The 20158-nt window shown below is 40.0% G+C and overlaps 4 protein-coding genes across 7 annotated transcripts in view; 3 read left to right on the forward strand and 1 right to left on the reverse strand.

The window, feature by feature from the left end:
- Positions 1-6000, reverse strand: part of LOC143352507 (neurotrimin) — a 120993-nt gene extending 114993 nt beyond the window's left edge. For both annotated transcript variants that reach the window (XM_076785036.1, XM_076785035.1), the window contains exon 1: positions 5744-6000. In XM_076785036.1, the coding sequence (XP_076641151.1) occupies positions 5744-5795 (52 nt within the window). In that variant the 5' untranslated portion in view covers positions 5796-6000. The remainder of the gene's footprint in view (positions 1-5743) is intronic.
- Positions 6001-10011: 4011 nt separating this feature from the next.
- LOC143352243 (uncharacterized) lies at positions 10012-11742 on the forward strand. Its single transcript, XM_076784573.1, has 4 exons — positions 10012-10260; positions 10912-11081; positions 11145-11282; positions 11360-11742. Exons 1-4 carry the CDS (start codon positions 10173-10175, stop codon positions 11621-11623), a joined length of 660 nt encoding a protein of 219 aa, XP_076640688.1. The 5' UTR covers positions 10012-10172; the 3' UTR covers positions 11624-11742.
- Positions 11743-12652: 910 nt separating this feature from the next.
- Znt49b (solute carrier family 30 member 9) lies at positions 12653-16499 on the forward strand. Of its 3 annotated transcripts, none has more exons than XM_076785038.1 (11): positions 12653-13075; positions 13248-13754; positions 13853-14039; positions 14106-14188; positions 14412-14538; positions 14610-14748; positions 14908-15231; positions 15462-15674; positions 15746-15880; positions 16100-16213; positions 16278-16499. In XM_076785038.1, the coding sequence occupies exons 2-11, from the start codon at positions 13304-13306 to the stop codon at positions 16320-16322; spliced, it is 1818 nt and encodes a 605-aa protein (XP_076641153.1). In that variant the 5' UTR covers positions 12653-13075; positions 13248-13303; the 3' UTR covers positions 16323-16499. The 3 variants fall into 3 exon arrangements, with proteins under 3 accessions (XP_076641153.1, XP_076641152.1, XP_076641154.1); XM_076785037.1 differs by having other exon boundaries at positions 12654-13194; XM_076785039.1 differs by having other exon boundaries at positions 12655-13194; positions 13248-13727.
- A 122-nt stretch (positions 16500-16621) lies between these two features.
- LOC143352509 (uncharacterized) lies at positions 16622-19908 on the forward strand. The gene is made up of 5 exons (XM_076785040.1): positions 16622-17398; positions 18191-18507; positions 18572-18690; positions 18918-19098; positions 19155-19908. Exons 1-5 carry the CDS (start codon positions 16945-16947, stop codon positions 19335-19337), a joined length of 1254 nt encoding a protein of 417 aa, XP_076641155.1. The 5' UTR covers positions 16622-16944; the 3' UTR covers positions 19338-19908.
- Positions 19909-20158: the final 250 nt, after the last annotated feature.

The raw sequence follows: 20158 nt of genomic DNA on the forward strand, positions 1-20158 counted from the left end.
TTTTGTAAATCGAGGAGAGAGCATCGCAGTATTTTTTATATAATTGAAATTGTATGAAAATATATTTGTATCGTCATTTCATCGTTAATTCATTCAGCAACAAATTCACTATTATCTACGTTTAATGTATTAAGAATAGCTTTTTTTAAGGACCGATCATTTTGATATACGAGAAATGTCGGTAGGTTTAGTGTTAACGAACAGCGTACCCAACAAGATCCAAAGACTATTCATAAGACAATCTCCAAACCAGTATCATCTTGATTTCCAAAAACTCTACAAATGGTAACACTCAACTACCAAAACTGCGTTACCAGGTAGCGTCCGCTATCAAGCCGCACTGTTATCGTCAGTTATCTCAAGCACCATTGACATTATCAAAGAATCGTCTAAGCTGGTTAGACGTGGACTCCACGTTCGTGGAACGAAAAATCCAAGAAAGATGGTCCAATGGGAGCAAAAGAAGACAACGTTCTCGTTACAGTAATACCGTTTTTCTATCCGGGATTCGTGGGATCGCGTAGAGTTGTACAGACAGAGAGAAAGAGAGAGAGAGAGAGGGGCAGGATGCCTACGGGGTTTCTGCTTCGGATCTCCGTCACGTACGAAGAAAACGAGTTGTAGCCGGTGTCCGGGGCATTAGAGATGAGAAGAAGCCGCTCCTATTATTACGGGAAAAATGGAACATCCTCGAATGGGAGCCCGAGAGGGGGGCCAGACGGTCCGGTCGGCCGGCCAGTTACCAAAAATCTGTGAATGCCATGCTGGACACGGGGCACCATCAGCCGCCGTTTCATCCTCATCCCACAAAACCATCTGCACCCGGTCATCCTACCTGAAAACCTCTCTCTGTTCACCTGGCGTCCCTGCCATCTACCCCCACCTGGGTCTCCAGGTTGCTTTCGTTTATCTTATTTTCGGGCCATTCAGCAGTCTCCGCCAACTACTGCCACCGGTTCTTTGTGAACCAGCTTGCTTCGCGATACGAGACCTCTTCTCTCCCCACTCCTCTCCTCTCCGCTCCCGTCTTCTCTACTCTTCTCTCCCGCATCTCCCTCCTTGCCTCCCCTCGCCCTGTGCGTGCCCTCTTCTCAATGGAATTTGCCAACAGCTGGACCAGCCGAGCAAGAAATGGATCTCTCGCCGAGGATCCAGATCCTCCAGACTTATGCTAAACAATACGTAATTACTACGCTGCGGATAGGCATCTACAAATTCGTGAAACATAAGAAAGCATTAGAGCCCTCCGACTGCGACTCTTCACTCTTGCATCTCTTTCTTCGCAATATTTATCCGTTAGCATTGACGCTTTAACCCTCCGTATGCTATGCCGGAATCATTCCTGTCCCGTCGCGATACCGGTGTGAATAAGCTCGAGCGACCGTCAATATGCACAATTTTATTCCGATATAAGACGACGCTTTTTATTTCGAAATAAGAAAATCGATATCCCCTCTTCTTCTTCTTCATTCGACATACGACGGAAGCCGGTCCCGAGCCATCGCCTTGTATCGAAAGGAAACTGTAGTGTAATATCGGCGTGGGTCAAAAATGTCCCCGAGGGTTAAACATTTGGTGTTGCAACGATTGTAAAATAGGGACTTCACAATACGTATTCCAGAATTCTTTTTAGATTTCTTTAAAACTCAGAATAGTCAACGAACCAGTCGTACAGCTACAACGTGTTCCATAATTTTTGCATTCAATTTGTCTTTGTAGATTTGCATGGACGGGTTCGCACCGAAGCGTCAACATCGTCGCTACGGTTGTTCTCTCATCCCGCTCGTCCCTGAATGATCGTTCCGTTCCATGCACCGCGCCGGGCGCGCTGTTTAATTGTTTCATTAACATTCCCAGTAAACTACATTCCGGTGCATACTTAACCGTGCGCGTTTAACGCTCGATCGGCATGCGTTCTACGCGGCGAACGCGCGAGAAATCGAGTTTATGCGCGGGCCGCATAGTTTACGTTGCTCCCGCGAACGATGCAGTGGAGTGTGCCAAACGTCGCAGACACACACCGGACAGATCCTGGTTTAACCCGGTCTAACAATAGTTTCGCTTCTAGTTCATTACTAGACATGATTAGCTTCACCGTGGGTGGGGAGGAACATATTTCTTAGCAACGAGATCCTCACGTTCACGATTAATTTAGTTCACTGTTTATGTTCACGATTCATTTAGTTTACTGTTCCGGGTTTTCTAAAAAAATTCTGGAATGCGTATTCAAGCCCCTATTTTATAATCGTTGTAACGTCGAATGTTTAAAGCGTCAATAGGTAAAAAATATTAAAATGAGAGAAATTGATGAGTGAAATTTCACCCCGCACATAAACGAGTTGCAGACGGAGGGTTAATAGGATCTTCAATAATTCTGCTGTATCAAAAGAAAGTTTAAAAACCGTTCCAATAATCCCAAACGACATTATTAGATTATGTAACCGAGACTTATTGATTCACGGTTGAAATTGCTGTTGCTGTTGATATATATATTTAAAGCATCCATAGTTATGTGCAGACTGTGTATTTTATGCATTTGGAAACGAGTAGGTGCAATTTAAAGTGAATTATAAGAATTTAAGAGCTTCAATGTATTAATCCTAGCTTATCAGAATCACCAAAAGAAGGAAGAACTTCCTGTTTGACTCCTGTACATTGTAATTTTTATTTTACATAAAATCTGCAGTCCAGTGATGTATTCTAACAGAGAAAGATGAACAGGAAGTATTCTTTCAATTTTACAGTCTAGAATAACGATTTTATAGTATGTTTCACGAGGAACATTCTTGGAGATAAATAACAGAAGTGGCAACGTGATGTATCGTTGCGAACTATTCTTTTCGATAGCCGAGGTGGAAATGGATCAAGCTCCGATTTCCTATCGATCAAGAGGTTCAAAACACGCCACGCGCTATCTGCCTGGAATTCGTTATTTATCTACGTAATATCAGTAATAATCAAGGATGTTCGAACGCGCGTGTGTGAGACACGGTTAGTATTAGAACAAATGTCTTATTAGAGGTGGAATGTAGGCGCTACCAATTGTTCCTTCCTCTCGTTGCACCGAGAAAGCGACTTCAATGCTATGCGGCTGCATAAACGATGAACTAAATTGGACCGCGTGGTGAGTAACCAATAAGCGAAATTGAAGTACAAAGAATCAACGAGCCCGTGTGGTCGGCAGAAAAAATTGCTTGAATGAACGTCTTCCCTTTTCACGGTCGCTCTTCAATCAACCAATCAAGAATTACAATTAACAATTATTGTGAACATCCATCGATCAAATGCATCCGAATGAATACATTCTCGCTTATAATAATATCAAATAGTACATATTTTAGAAAATTTGTCCCATTAACGTTGCGTTCAATTACGCTGTAACAAACGCTTCTATTGTCGTTGTACATCTCGCATCATAAATCAATGAGAATAATACATGATGTATGAATCATGGGCGTTAACAAGCTTCGTGTTACAACGCATGCTGCACCATAAATATAAATATTGCACATTATTGCGTTAACCCAATGGCCTATAATGTCTAGTCAGTCTCCGGCCAAAGATCTAATAATATAATACATCAATACTTGCATCGAATTTCATATTTTATGTATATTGAAGAAACGAATCTGTTGATTCGTCAGTTTGTCCGTCAACTGTTTGGTGTCCGTGTCACTGCTGCACGCATGTGACCATACATTTTTTCAGTTGTATTAAGGTAAAACTTCACCTTGGCAACCCAGAAATTTTTAACTTTTAATTATATAATCCTGTACATCTTGACGCGAGAATGCCAAATATCGAAGTTTTCAGGCGAGGAATTCACTGGCTCAAAAGTTATGCGTGTTTAAAGTTGAGCGACTACACTTTATTCTGGTACAAGCTATCATCGAACAATAATTAAAATATTTTAATATAAAAAAACCTTATAGGACAACTTTAAACACGCATAACTTTTGATCCAGTGAATTCCTCGCCTTAAAATTTCGATTTTTGGCATTTTCTCGTCAAGATGTACAGGATTATATAGAAAAAGGTTAACAATTTCCGGGTTGCCAAGGTGAAGTTATGCCGATAATCGGGACGAACGTGCCGGTTAATCAAGAGCCGGATAATCGGAACTCTACTGTACTAATGTCCGTCGGAAAAAGACATTTCTCGAACTGGAGAAATGTTCAACGCGAAGAACTCGAGTTCTGTGGCAGCAATTAGAGTCGGCCGCAATTGCAACTTTATCGAGACGGTTCGCGTCGGTTCACCGTACGAGGAAGAGTAATTAAGCGTTTTTAAGACCGAGTAATTGTTCCTTCCGCAACAACGATTACCAGTTCTGCTTGACGATGCAACTGCCCACAATGGTAACTATTGTTGCAGTCGCTTATACGGAGCGGACGGTGAGGTAACTGTTAGTTATCCGTGATGCATGCGAAATTATCGTTCGCAACTCGATTCGAGAGATCCTTGCGGCTTTAAACTTTCTCAGCACGATCGTCGATCCATTGAGCGCGTTCGATTTAATATATCTTTTGCTAATTAGATCCCCTAATAACCATCCGTACCAGCCACTACGGTTAATGGACTGGGCTAAGGGAACCAATTACTGTGCCTATATTAATTATACTTATTTTTAAAGCAAAATGAGTATTGAAAAAGAGATATTAAATTTTTTCATTAAAATCAGTTAATATGCGTATTTACAAGGTGCACCGTAAATGGTGGGCAAAACTTTAAGAATAGATTCGTAATGCTTAGAGAAGAAAAAAAATTTATGTAAACATAGGTCCGGAAATGGTTAGTTTCCGAATTATTCAAGTTTTTGTGCCACAATTCTCGTCACATCTTGCCCTACGTTAATTCAATTTTAAAAAAGCGATATTCTTTGCGATCGATAGAAAATCGTTCCGAGTTCGATTAATCGAAACATTCGATATCTCGATTGTTTTAGTTGCACCGTTTCGAAGTAGACGTAAACTTTTCAGACTTTTAAGTAAATATAGGGACCCAATTACTGTGCCTACATTAATTATACTTATTTTTAAACCATATATATATATATATATATATACATCTTTTTTAATATTCATGATGCTTTAAAAATAAGTATAATTAATATAGGCACAGTAGTTGTGTCCCTTACCCTATAGTTCTTTTTGTTTCTATTATGAAAGTGCGACGGAACGCATATTTATCAGAGTAAATTCAGTAGATTATGCCACTTCGAATGAACGTCTATTCGACGCGAATTACCATTGATAAAATTTAATGACCGGTCTCACTCGAGCTCAATTAATCGAAATGGTTGCAATATCAGAAAATCCATCAATTAAATCGGCCAACACAGTTTCAACGAGTACACATGCGATAAACTGTGTCACTCGGATTGAAAAACTTTCTAATCGTCTTTATAATCGATACGATTCAACAAGTTGTTAATATCTGGAATTCAATCGAATGATATTAAACGATGTCACTGTTGCATAGGTTAGGTAATCAAACAAAACGAGCACCGCGAACAATTCACCCCCAACACTATAGCAATAAAATTCAAAAACAACTCCTAACCCTTAAATCGCTGACAAAACTCACGTCTGTCAAGAAGTCTGTCAGAGAAAGAGAGGGCTGTCAATAATCAAGACTGTCGATCGACGGAACGCAACAAGTCTCCGTCGAAGTTAATCGAAACAAAAGCCATTCAACAAGTCGCTTACGTTTAAGTGATCTTTTGTATTCAAATGAAACGTACCTTGTGCGGCGAGGAGCACTACCAGCAGGGCAACAAATCGCATCGACAACATACTGTTTTGTCGTTGAAAACCACTGTCAAAACAAATCGCACAGAATTGGCACTAGCGACGCCTTGATTAACTCGATTAATTCGACCAGGGGAACGCGTGTGCGGCGCACGAAGGACGGTTTTTTCACGGCGATGGTCGTCGAACTGAATAAAGAACCGAACGTATCCACCGATACGAGGTGGATACCGAATACAAACTGAGAGAAGGAACGCGCGCGGTATCCGAACAGCGGAATCGCGCCCCCGGCTTTTTACGGGGACCTGCGCCAACCGGCTGCGCAATGCGCGCCGAACATGACACGCGCCCGCACTTCTATACCGATTCTATGTCACAGGACACTCGCACCAGGACCAAACTTTCAAAATTACGACAATTTTCCTTCCCAATGAGATCACTGTAAAATCACGGAAAGTAGATCATTCCCTCCTACCATAAATACTGATTCGTACCGTTAAAAGTCGACTGCGCCAGGTCCAAGCTTTTAACACAAACTAATCTTCAAAATATAGAACCAGACACAAATGAAAATTGAGTTTAAACTTTGAGCTTAGAGGCGCCTTTTTTGATAACTTGAAGGACGTTATCTATTGGCTAAATTAGTAAACGCTAATGTACTTTATAAGAAATATGTATATACTATATAGACTGCGGATTTTATGCATTTATGACAAGAAATGATTTAAGAGTAACGATGTATTATTTTCAAATTCTTGAAATGATTATACAGACAATTTTCTTTGCTTATGCTAGAGAAGCATGAAATATTGGGACCACTAGAGGAGCTCGTGTAATCCTTTAAGAATTAGCTTTTTCTCTCTAAACAACAGAACGAAGTACAAGATTTGTTGAGTCTTGTTAAGAATCAGGAGAATTTAATAAATAATTATAAAACAACTAAATAAAAAGGGATTATTAATATTTAGGGTAAGGGACCCAATTACTGTGCCTATATTAATTATACTTATTGTTAAAGCATAATGAACATTAAAAAATGTGATATATAACATATATATTAATTGATTTTAATGAAAAAATTTAATATCTCTGTTTTAATATTCATGGTGCTTTAAAAATGAGTATAATTAATGTAGGCAGAGTAATTGGTGCCCTCACAGTAATTGGGTCCCTTACATTATTGATATACACTTCTTACAGGTGTTGTCGACAAATTGCGACAGTATTCTACGTTGTCTTACATACGACCAATATAAACAAATTTACCAAAACTCGATTAATCAGAAAAGATCTGAACGAGGCACAATGGGTTTCGTTAGTATCCCATGCCAGGAAGAAATTGTCTCTTTAATGTTTCTTATCCTGATAGCGTAAAAAGTCCTCCCCTGTCGATTCAGGGATAGCCCAGTCCGTGCGTATATCCGCAATCAGCATTCCAGCGAGTAGGAATCATGCTCAATGTCAACGCGTAGGATTTGCTTAATAACTTATCGTCCTTCGAAGAACGCGAGGCAAGCAACAACTCCGAAGACTTCCGATTACACGTGGATTTATGTGACCGGCCGGACAAAACCATGACCGTGTAACAAATGACGAATTTACATGGGCGCGCAGAATTCTAAGCGAATGAAGTATGAGCCTGGGGACGACGCGTGCAAGCGCGAGAACCAAGCATTCACAAGCCGCTTTCGTTGAACTCCCCTTTCGATTCGCCCATTCACTTCGTCATTGTGTCCAAGACGAATGGAGAAGAGTGCATTCGCTTCTTTGCATACCTTTTCCGCCATGCCGATTCAAAAGAAAACGATCGGGTATCAATCGTCGGCTCTGATTAACTCCAGACCGCGGCAGGTTTGCGTTAGGTCCGGGTTTCAACTCGGTTAGGTGAAAAAAGAACAAGCCATTTGTGACCCAACTTTATACATCAGTATCACTAGATGTAAGCTAGACTCGTAACGATTCCGAAAATCACTGTTTACGTAACAATTTAACAGTAATTTAATTATAAAGAATTTCGAGTGACTGTTCTGGAAAACTGAAAACAAGCAAGGTAAGGGACTTAATATCTGTGGGGGTACCAATTACTGTGCCTATATTAATTATATTTATTTTTAAAGCATAATGAATATTAAAAAAGATTCTAACATATGTATTAACTGATTTGAATGCAAAAATTTTAATATCTCTTTTGTAATACTCATTATGCTGTAGAAATAAGTAGCATTAATACACAGCAATTGGTACCCCCACAGTAATTGGGTCCCTTACCCTACCTTTTCAAGAATTTTTTTCAAATTAGCATTGCACATGAATTTAATTATTTTTTACTGTAATTAATGTGTAGGTACTTACTAGAGAATGCACACAAAAATTTTCAGCTAAAATTCATCCATTTCCTGAACATCCCTTACCAAAATGTATGCTACGTTGATGTATTGTTAGTCACTGACTATGATCTAATTGCAACCGAATATACTTGGAAACTGGAAACCTATATCTACCACAGCACAAGAAAAAAGTTCCTGTGCACTCTAGATTACCATATTGTGATTTCAGCGTTTATCACACGGATAGTCGCTTTCGCAAGAGTTTACACAATCCGGAGAAAGATCTGTCATTTATAAATTTAGGAGATCTCTCATACAACATGATTAATTTACTCGGAAAAACGCTTTACGCGAAAATAGAAAGCATCAAACGTAAAAATAGTTGGCGGTTAAATTGCATGAGTTATCAACCGCATGAGTCACATTAGTACAAAAAATTCCGGTGATGTCACTAGTATTCCATATTTATGAAAATATATATCCTTGTGAACAGAATGAGATACCTGGAATTATCGTTTTGACCTGTTTACCTGGTCTTATCTTTTACAAAATGTAGGATATGGGGCCCATTTACTGTGGGGGTACCAATTACTGTGCCTACATTAATTATAGTTATTTTTGAACCACAATGAATATTAAAAATCGTTACTTTACTATACTTCAAAAATAAGTATAATTAATATAGGCACAGTAATTGGGCCCTTTACCCTAGGTCGGATAAAAGTTTTAGGTAGCCTATGAATGGAAATCAATGAAAATGATTGTAAACGAAGGTGACCATTACTTATCCTATCTAGGATAGGTAATTGTATTATCGATTTTGATGTTGTTGCATTATTATTTTGAATATCACGATATGCAATAGAAATGGAATATTCAGAATTACGTTACAAGTACGATTCTGTTTGAAAGCATGATTATTTTACAGATAAAATGTCGTGCTTACTGAATTTCTAAAAAATTTATTCAGACTGTTAAAGTCATTTTCAAATTTCACTTGCAGTAAAGAATTAAGTGTACAATGTATGAAGGAAGTATGTACATCGTAGGCTTTTGATAACCCATATCAAACAACATTTAAATTTTATATCCGCCAGGTGAACGGGGTCCTTCATTTCCCTTCCTTCCCGTCTGATAATAAACAAAGCCCTTACTTTATATCCCACAGTTATCTCTTAGCCCCTGTGAAACATCACATAATGTACACTTGCAATGAAGTAACTCATTCAGGAGCATAATTCGTGGACAAAGTCGTATCTCCTCTTTACAATGTTGCAATTTGTGACAGATAGAACTCTGCGTGCGTAGCGCGGATCTCTGAAATTTAATTTGTTCACTAAACCGTGAATGAAAATGATTTTATACGGAAAATCTGAGCATTCAATTTTTATTTTAGTCCGCCAAATTCGGTACTTCATTTTTTAAAATTGAAAATCTGTACAAATTGACAAAGTCTTAATTGATTTTTAACATAACCAGACTCTTATTATACAAATTTATATTTCACTAAACAATTTAAATTTCCCTAAACAAAATTAACTAAATGATCTGCTTATTTTTGTTACCATTGAAATCAAGAATATATTGTACAGTTCCGTACCGTCTTCAAAATGGCGATAACCGCGCCATCTCTGGGCAAACTCGCGAACCCTCTAGGCGGCAAATTTACCTGATCACCTAAAATACGGAAGACTAAGTGCCCAGAAAAAGAAACTTTACAGCTCATTATCAATAAATATTGTTGCGATAATACTTATCGCATTAACTGACACAGAAAAATAGAAATAAGAAGAAGCCTAAGCATTTTCCGGTGTAACTCGAGTAACGGACTTTCAGTGGCGTATCCTGGCCGGTGATTGGTCAATTTTGAAACGGCGACGGGTCTCGTGAGGAAATCCGGATGCGTTAGCGAACGCGAAGGGACAAAGGACGCTGTCGTACGCAGGCAGATAGACGCCATGTTCATTTGTCAACGGACGTCAAGGTGTGATCATCGGAGGGAACGAGGTTGCTTCGATCAAGTATAACGATCAATCCAGTGCTCGTTCGAAACGCTTCTCGCGGTTCGCGTGTATTCGGGGCAGGTTCAACGATTATGGCGTCGACGGAATCGAGGAAACGCAAACGGGAAGAATACGAAATGCAGCTGTTTGGCTTTCATTCAAGAGCCGTGTTCGCAACCAGTAAGGCCGCCGCCGATTTTTCATTTTCCGTTCGAGAGAATGCTTTTCAGATTGTACGGCATTTCCGATCGGTCCAAACAATAGATTCCGGTCGTTGGACGGGTGCACTCTGGTATCATGTGGATTCGATCATGACTAGAGTCACACTCGTCCATTGCTTGGAATACTTTCACCGGCCCATCGCGTACAAAGTTAATCACAAAGGCTAACGCTTCTTCTTCTCTGTCTCTCTTTCTCTCTCTCTTTCTCTTTCTCTCTCTCTCTCTCTCTCTCTCTCTCTCTCTCTCTCTCTCTCTCTCTCTCTCTCTCTCTCTCTCTCCCTTTTATTTTTCTTCTTTTTTCTCTTCTCCTCTCACGCTACAAATTGAAGCAAATAAAAGTTGACCTTGTATCGAAATGTATACACGTCGAGTGAGTTTCGTTTGCATCTTTCGTTTCCTTTTGTAGTCGATTTATCCAAATATTCGAACGTTCATAACATAAGCAATGTATTCTGGCGACACCGTTAAACCGTTTTTGTTGTACGCTCCTTTGTACGATTTTTGTTTGTATCTATATTGAATTATTTGAATAAAGCTGTTCACCAACGTTGTATTGTAGTTTTGTTATATTTTCGGTTTGTGAAAATGGACTATTCTTTCTGTTTTGTAGTGCAAGATATTATCGCAAAAAGGATCTGCAGCACCACTGCGAAACTGTGCAAATCTATAGAGGAAACTTATAAACTAGATAACGAGAATATAAAGATACTTAAAAAGAATAAGAAGCAGTTAGAGAGAGCTTATTGTAAGGAGGCTTTGTTGCATTTGAAAAATATCGAGGTAATTAGTTCGGTCAAAGTAAGAAACTCCTGTACATTTCCTCATATTCCTCGTAATGTTTAGAATATCGCAAATAAATTCGTTGCTGTACCAAGCAATGTTTTGCTAGAAGAGGACAAATGTCAGAGGAGACAGTACACAGACACAGAATTTAAAAACATAAAGGACGAGCTAGAGGATTTGCAGCAAAGGGCAAAAAGAGTATGTATTTATATAAACAAGAAAATTTGTCTAAAATCTAACTACCTGCTAAATTTAATATTATGCGCGCGTTTCAGGCCACCATTTTAAATGCAACACTGAAGGAAGAATTAGAAATTTTGGAGAACTATCCAATTTCTGAAGACAGCGTAAACGAAATGCAGAAAACTGTTGAGGCTGGACTTCAATGTGTAGACATAAGCAATCAAGTTTATAAACTGATGGACGATTACAAGCAGTTTTCCACAAGTCTGTATGGTGTAATAACGATCGCAGAAAAATCAAAATATAATACGATAGACAATCTGAAGTGCAAAGAGATAGACTTAAATAGCCTGTAAAATAAGATAAGCTAAGTGAAGAGTATTCCGTGTTCAAAGCAATAATGATGTAAAAAAAAACGTCAATTACACGAATGGACCAATTTGTGATAGTATACATACACATTTATAACAGCTGATGTCTATTTGTACATGCACATTTTTCCCGTATTTTTTATATATTTAGAAAGGCAAAGGTAAAATGTATGGTGAAAGACCGGTTTTATTGACTTCTGAAAAAGAAAAATGTTTCAGGTGATAAAAAGGAGACAAATGTATATTAATTTACAAAACTCTGTAATTTTATTTTGTAATGTATCATTGCACTAATGTTTCCCTATATATAGTCGAGTACAATCCCTCTCCAATACAATCTATTGGAAAGTGTTTTCATTACCACAAAATTGATCAAAGATAAAACTTTGATTAGTACCTTTTGATATTTGTGTCCTTGAATCGAATGACCTCGGTATCCTATATACATACAGTGTTACGGTTCCTTCATAGCGGAAAAACGAAAGTCTGCAAGCAAAAAATGTAAATGCTAGAAAACGTGGCAAAATTTGAAATGTAACGTGATAGAGAATGATATTTAGCCACGGACGAGGAATAAGAGTAGACCAATCACCACAACGTATTTTTCTCTGTCTCACGTCCGCGGGGCTCTAGCCATGGGCCCTTCCCATTTTTGTGTCACATTCTACCGTATCGGTCTGGCAGTCTTTCTAAATATCTCGTTGGTGCCAGTGGCGATACATTTCCTTTCTGGCGATAAGATCTTAATCTGTGGTCTGAGTTGCTCTGTCGATAACATTTGGCTATCAGTTTGAGCATTTTAACGCTGCATCGAATGGCGCTATTTTCAGATTTTCTGAAGCAGATAATTCATGGCGGAATTTACATTGAATTTTATGACTAACTCGGCAAAAATCATTTGCGCCGCTATACAAAATTGACTGCACCTAATAGAATTATTTTTTTAATTACTCTGCAGTATTTAAACAAATTCCTACGAAATTATAGTTTATACAGCTGTCATAATCAAGCTAAAAATACAATATTATTTCTCACTGCGAAATTTAACAAATTCCGTAGACTAACTTCTAAACCAATTTAACGGGCTCGTTGGAATGCTAATGAATTATGTGATAAGTTATTCTAATTGGGGTAATGACATTGACATAAATAATACACGATTGTAGTCTACGTGTCGTCACGCTTTCCTTTTATATAAAAGCGATGTACGGTGTTCCTGAACATACAACATGCAACAATGTTTTTACCGACGGCTATTGATGCTTCAGTAATCTCTCCGCTCTCAGGCAGGAGTAGATCGGCATTTTTGACAGTTCAAACAAGGCCTACCGGACTACTTATTTCCAGTGGAATTGTATACGAAGCTTGCGTTTCTTATCGAACAATTGTTCACGATGCGTTCGACCTTATGAATCCTCAATTGAACTCGTGAACGAGGTAAAGAATTCCTACGAAACGGTTTCCCGTTCGACCTGCGTGTTATTCACGAAATGAAGCAACGTTCGATGACTTCGTGTTCACATACGGACAAAACGAATTAGATCGAAAGTTAATCTGTAAGTAGAAACATTCTTCGCGTTGCGGCAAAGTAACCGTTATTTACTTTTAGATAGGTTAGGTAGTTCTCGGAAAGGTGTGCCTGGCCAGGGCTCGAGCTTTGGAACAATGTTGCGACGGTCTTCGAAGATACTGAGGCTCATCCACAACATTGGTCGCTACAATAACGACTGTCTGTACATTTTTCAAGTAGGATACGTGAAAAGATGCGCTAGCACCTCGATAACATGCAATCACAGCACAAGATGCATACAGATTGTAACCAACTCTCTTGGTTCAAGAAAAGGGGGACAGGCGAATGACCAGAGATGGATTCTCATTCCAATGTCCAGGTCGATTTCCGTTTTCACAAAAACACAGAAAGACGAATCCGGCACCACGGTTCAAAAACCAGAGCAGCCGGCGCAGAGGATAATTGAGCTAAAAGAGGAAAATTTAGGTCAATTAAAGGAGAGAAAACTAAGCGTGGAACCTGTTTCCACGAGCGATGATCAAATTAAGAAGGAGAAGCCGCAGGATGTCACGGCGGAAGGTACAGAAATAGCTGCAGCAAAGAAAGGTTTTATTTTTTATTTTTGTCATGGGTTTCTCACAAGTCTGTTAATTTATTTCTTTAAGCTGTTGCATTCTTTGCGCTGAAGTATCTCTAATTTTTAGCCAAGAAGAAAAAAGTGGAAAGAGGTACATCGTCCCTAGAACGTAATTTTATTACACCAGTAAGAGCTATGTCTGATTTTTTATTAAAGCCGTCCGACCTAGAAAATCTGCCAAAGACCAAGAGAAGATCACCTTACGAATTTGAACCACCGATCACTGTGTATTGGAGAAAAGATGTCGAAGCCAAGTAAGTTAAAGGATCACTTGAAATCTACAATCTCCTCCGATAATGTTCAGCGAGTTTTACTTTCAGAGCTTTGGAAGTTTGGGGATCGAGAGAGGCCTTGATAAAGGAGCTTCTTAAGAAAGAGCTTGAACAGAAAGCCTATCAGCAAAGTAAGGTTTATTGTCTTTTCGTCTGTTATGCCAAATTAAAAGTAACATTTCATAATGTCTCTTGTTGGAATCTGTAAAAAACAATTTGACATAGAATAATCTTTGTTGTTGTAAGATGTCTCTCCATCTTGCAGGGTTTATTGTCCCGCGTTTGTTAATACGGTATAAATGTCTGCTTGATATATTCTTTGGTATAAACATTGCTGCCTGCTTTTCGTCCTAGATGTATTTACTGTGAAACGGAGACTGAGAGATTACAGGCGAGAAATGGGTAGCAAGACTGAGTTTATCCAAGAACAGGAAGGACTTTTCGGGAGATCGGGCAAAGTAGTTCTAACTGCGATCGTGATGTAAGCCTCGCCTTTTCGATCGATCCTGATGTCACCTGCCTGCTTGAATAATCGAATCCTTTCTTCCCCAGCAACGCGTGCAATTTTATATGTAAACTATGCGCTTGGGTATTTACTGGTTCGCACAGCATGTTCGCGGAGTGCGTGCACTCCGCCGCGGATACTTGCAACCAATTAATATTAGCTTATGGTATTCACAAATCGGTACAGGTGAGTCTCCACAATATTCCTTAACTTCGTGCAATCTAAACCTTTATTATATACAATTTTTAAGAACCTGATAGATTGGAGTTACTGTACATTAAAATAACGTTCTCCATATTTGCGTTGCATCATTGCACATTCATTGCATCATTAAAAATGTTTCAGACTCCTAATCCGGACCATCCATATGGCTACACAAATATGAAGTACGTTTCCTCTCTGATATCCGGCGTTGGTATTTTCTGTGTGGGTGCTGGTCTTTCCTTTTACCATGGGATCCATGGTCTTTTCAATCCTATGCCGGTGGAGCCGTTTTATTGGGCCTACTGTGTGCTAGCCGGTTCTTTAGTATCCGAAGGAGCAACATTGTTGGTTGCTATCCAATCGATAAAAAAAGGAGCGGAAGAGAAACAACGAACATTCAAAGAATATGTATTGGCGGGGCAAGATCCTTCCGTGAATGTTGTTCTTCTGGAGGACTTTGCATCCGTAAATATTTAATAATTATGCAAAGTAATCGTCAATAATAATCTTCAAACGGTATTTCTCGGAACCCTCGAGCCTCCCGAGTCAAAGTCAAAATTTGAAAGAATTGTTGAAGATAAAACTTGAAGAGCTAAAAATTGAAAATGGTTAATTTGTCTCAAGGTTTCTGTGAATCAACAAAGTTTGAGGATCACCCCTACAGCATTTAGATTATTTTAATGATTTCTCAACAGGTCGTCGGTATTACCACTGCAGCAATTTGTATGAGTCTGACTTCCTACACCGGAAATCCCATGTACGACGCTACTGGGTCCATCTTGGGCGGTTTCCTGCTTGGTGGTGTGGCAGCTTTTATAATTAACACGAACACTGCAGCCCTAATCGGCAGGAGCATATCCCACGACGATCTCGACAAGATTAATACCGAATTGGAGTCGGACATCATGGTAATGTTCCCCTATTTATGTTACTGTCACCTCGGACAATGATGTTCCTCTATTAATTGAGCGTATATTAGGTCCGAGCTATTTATGATGTTAAAGGTATCGACATGGGCAATAACTTAGTTCGATACAAGGCAGAAATCGATTTCGACGGAAGGGAATTGACCAGATCGTATCTGGACAAAAACGACTTGGCTGCGATGCTGAAGGTAGGCGAAATGCTTACAGAAAGTTGCTTTCCTTACGTCGCGTCGCGGTTTTGGGCAGAGCCTATAATAATCTTCTGTCTATCTCCACCATTTTACTCTAGCTCAGTTAACAAAGACCGAGATTAAATTGCTTCGGAGCGTCTTTTGAGTCGCGCGACGTTACGGAGGGAAAGCTGTAATAATTTAAAGAATCTAGGTTCCTGACTTTTGCACTTTCAGGAAGTGAAAGCCATGAAGAACATCGACGAATTGGAAACGTTCATGTTGAAGAACGGTGAGGGAATTGTCGACATGGTTGGCGGCGAGATAGACAGAATGGAGCTCAAACTGAAGGTATTAATAAATTATTTTATCAGCTCATTCTTCAGCAATTACAATTTTAATTCTACAATTATAGAAGAAGCATCCGGAGATACGACACTGCGATCTGGAGATCTTGTAAACCCGCCTTCGTACGGGTATACGGAGGAGGTACGAGTACTGCTGTAAATACTGTGTAATAATAATCACGGCGTGCGACGCGTTTCTGTATAATTTTATTTATATGAAAACAGGGAATGTGTTTAGACAGGTTGAGGAAAAAAATAAAGCGAGTAGGTGCGAGTCACGTGTCTTGTAATACCAGTGTCAACTCGTTTCTGCGTTCCATTTAAATAATAACATCTTTAGTCACATTCTAAAATCAATTTATATACCGAACCCTTTGAGCTTTCAAAGAAATCGCAAGATAAACGGTATCGCTCGATTAGCGAGCATCGAGGTGTCAGGTCGTCCATTAATCCATAAGAGGCTTTGCAAGACGAGTGCCTTTGCAGCAACGGTATCGGCCAACAAAGCGGCTGTGAAACCCAAGAGGCATCGATTTACGAGTCCGTCAGGTTGCCTAGGATTATCGATTCTTTCCCATCGCGAACAACAAACGGTTGCCATGGTCGGTTTCCGGCTATTTACGAGGGTAGCAGCGTCAGAGCCTCGCGTTCCTCGAGTAGGGTGTCAGATATGAGCTGGCCTAATCGCGGTGTGGATAGAATCGAACGATTTTTCGCGATCGGGGAAACTGTTAGATGAGTCGATTGTCAGAAAGAGATTCGCGACGATGGAGCACCGTTTCGCGTGCAAGAAAAACCAGTTCAGGATCCTCGACGCCTATCGAAGAACCTACGTACGTGAAGAACACAAGCACACCTTTGAGGAACAGGTGGTCGGACTCGGAGGAGATCAACAGGTCCTTGCGAATTCAGCGAGACGTCGGCGAAGAGACGCAAGAGGAGTCTGATGAGGAATCGGGAAAATCTAGAGGACGCAAAGGCTCCCTGGTGCGAGCTAAGGGGACGTTGGGGCGTCAGGATGATCGGGAGAGGGTTCCTCAGAGGCGCAAGGGAAGACACGAGTCGAGGAAGAGACAGAAAAGAGACAGGAGCCCGGAACCCTCTCCTGAAGAGGGGCAGAAAGTGTCGACTTCCTCCAGTAAACGCTATGCTGAAGACGATGGGGATCGCTTGAAGAGGAAGCATGAAGGTAAATGATGGCATATAGGGTTACTGAATAGATCTGCTTTTTATTATTATGTCCTGGATTGAGGGAAGTCTGAGGATGATTTATAGAAGCTTTGTATAGGGCTCCTGTTGGAATTAACTTTTTGTGAGGTGTAGTAGACTGTAATAGACTATCACTTGTAAAATATGATAATTGTAAAATGTACAGACAGGATTAGTACATGTCTAGCATTAGCCTGCACAGTCCTGATTTTATAATTATGGCCTGGATTGAAGGTAGCCCAAGATTAACTTGTAGAAGCAAAGAAAAGGTACAAACAGTTTTTGTTGACGTTGCAATGAATTTTTTAAACATTTCAAATTGTCTTTCCTAATATTCTAGCCCTGTAATTGTATACTACTTTACAACCGTCGCCAAGTCGCCATATTGGTGACATCAGGACTATGTATCTCATTCCCAACTGTGCAAACGAATGATGTAATTAATTGCCTAATAAAAGTACACACTGTTCTTCCCCCTCAATATTTAAGACTTTGATACAAAAGCGATTTCGTATTAAAACCCAACGAAGAATCGGACACGAACTTTTGCACTGACATAATATACTTTCCCGAGCAAAACACATTTTCAGTATCCTAACAGAGTCTTCGTCTACCAAAGCAAGCTAGTAAAAGCGGACAAAAGTTCTTGGCAACATAATCAATTCTGTACGAATTATCCCAGGTTGTTGTTCATAAAATACAATGGCTGTAGATTAGAGAGAATTGCTTAACGCAATAAATCGAGGTACACAACACGGATTTTGTCGCTCAGGGGAGGACGAGTTGCCAATTACCGAGATCTTGAAGAGGAGCCAAGAGAACGCGCGCACGAAATACGAGCACCAGCTGCCGCTTCCGGAACTGACCACGGATAAGATCTACGTTCAGCACCGGGGCGGTTTCAGCGCCCTGAAAATTAGGTCGAGAGACTCTCGGTCAGGGCAGAAGCTCGAACCAGCTGGGGACAATGAAGAGAAACGAGATTCGCCGCCGATTAGCGTTGCTATCGCGGTTCAACAGCTTTGGAAGAGCGCGGGCCACGTGTTTCAAGGTCTCCTGGGTGGCATGGCACTCATGCACTTTATAATGGCAAGTCTACGACACGGAAAGCCCCTCAAACAACATTCACAATCAATTAGATTCAATTTTTCAGCTGCAAGTGTGCTTCGACGCGACCATGGAGTTCGTTGAGGAGCATTCGAGGATCTGCGAGATTTATACTAACATCTTCTCCTTTCTGATAATCCTCTGCATCGTCTCGACTCTCGATAAGTACGATCTACGATGTCACGAATACTACGAATACTATTTCCTCTCTACAAGCGCGTGGATCCTGTAATTCCGTCGAAATCCCAAAATTAATATGCTTATGGTCGATAGCAAGATGAAAGCACCGAGCCATTGTAATCCCCAATTTAGGCCCATCAGTCATGCGACTGTAGGGAGGCAATATCGCGTCTCTTAAGATGAGATTATCCAAGTTTCGGTACTTCTGCCAGATTCGATTTGGCACGGCTCGACGTCGATCACCTGCGAGAGATCTACGTAGACTACAGCAAAACCGTGATCGCCGTGCCATTGTACCTGGTCGTCTTCTGTCTTCATCAAGTTTGCTCCAGGACCGACAATCTGCTAGCCTCGGCTCACTATTACACTTCGAACTTCAGTATTTGGGATAACGTGAGTGTCTCGAACACTTCCGACACCTGCAACGAGTTTATTGATTTTTCTCGTAGGTGACGGATGTTCAGAGTGTTTTGGATAATTTGAACAGCTGGCAGAGGATGTCGATGTCGAAAGACATTCTCGCGGTGCTCGCATGGTTGTTCGTTTCTTTGGGCACCAAGGATGACGCGTTTCTGATTCATCTGCAGTCCATGGAGAAGTATGCTGGCAACGTGGACCAGTCTAGAGAATAAATCAATTGTTTATCACGTTCGTCGCTGATACATTTATCTTGTAATTCATTTTGTATCTTTTATTATTGCGAGAAGAAGATAGTTTGCGCATAACGATGGGTAGAAAACGTTTTCGACACGTTGATTGCAGAACCTTGAAAAATCCTACAAAATCAATGTGATTTTATTAGCCTGACTGCAAAGTGATTATTTTTTACTATCAAAAGTTGATTATTTTTTCAGTGTCAAATTACAACATAATTGTAGAGAACGTTTGGGAATTAACGCTATTCTAGGAATATTGATGGAATTTAATTTGAACAATCGCGTCACGATAAAAGTAAATTTTTAGAGGATATATTGTATATTCCGTGTATGGCCGTAGTGGCAATCAACGTGACAATGATATATCATTAAAATCGTTGGTCAGGCGAGGAGGAGGCTTGTGACGTGCGGTTTTAATTTTTATTCGTAACAGAATAGGGAGTACAATATTTATAAAGTTCTTCTATACTCTAACAGATAATACACGTACATGTAATACCAATGAAGACAATAACATTAAGAATAAAATATAACATATGGCGCGATCGTACGATAGTAAAATATGCTCTTAGACTTCGTCCCGAGCGGGGTGCTGGGTTGAGTCGACGATTGCGACTGGATATTCTCGATCTACTTTGTCCTTGAGACGTGTAAAATATTTCTTCGCGTTCACAACATGATCATGCAAAGTATTGACTATTCTATCGCTCTTGAACGTTGTGTTCATTCTTGCGCCACTATCCTAAGCCGTTCGTTCGCCGTATCGCGTGCCAAAGATTCGCAGAATTTAATTCGGG

This window comes from Halictus rubicundus, chromosome 3 (genome assembly GCF_050948215.1).
Source record: "Halictus rubicundus isolate RS-2024b chromosome 3, iyHalRubi1_principal, whole genome shotgun sequence".
NCBI lineage: Eukaryota > Metazoa > Arthropoda > Insecta > Hymenoptera > Halictidae > Halictus > Halictus rubicundus.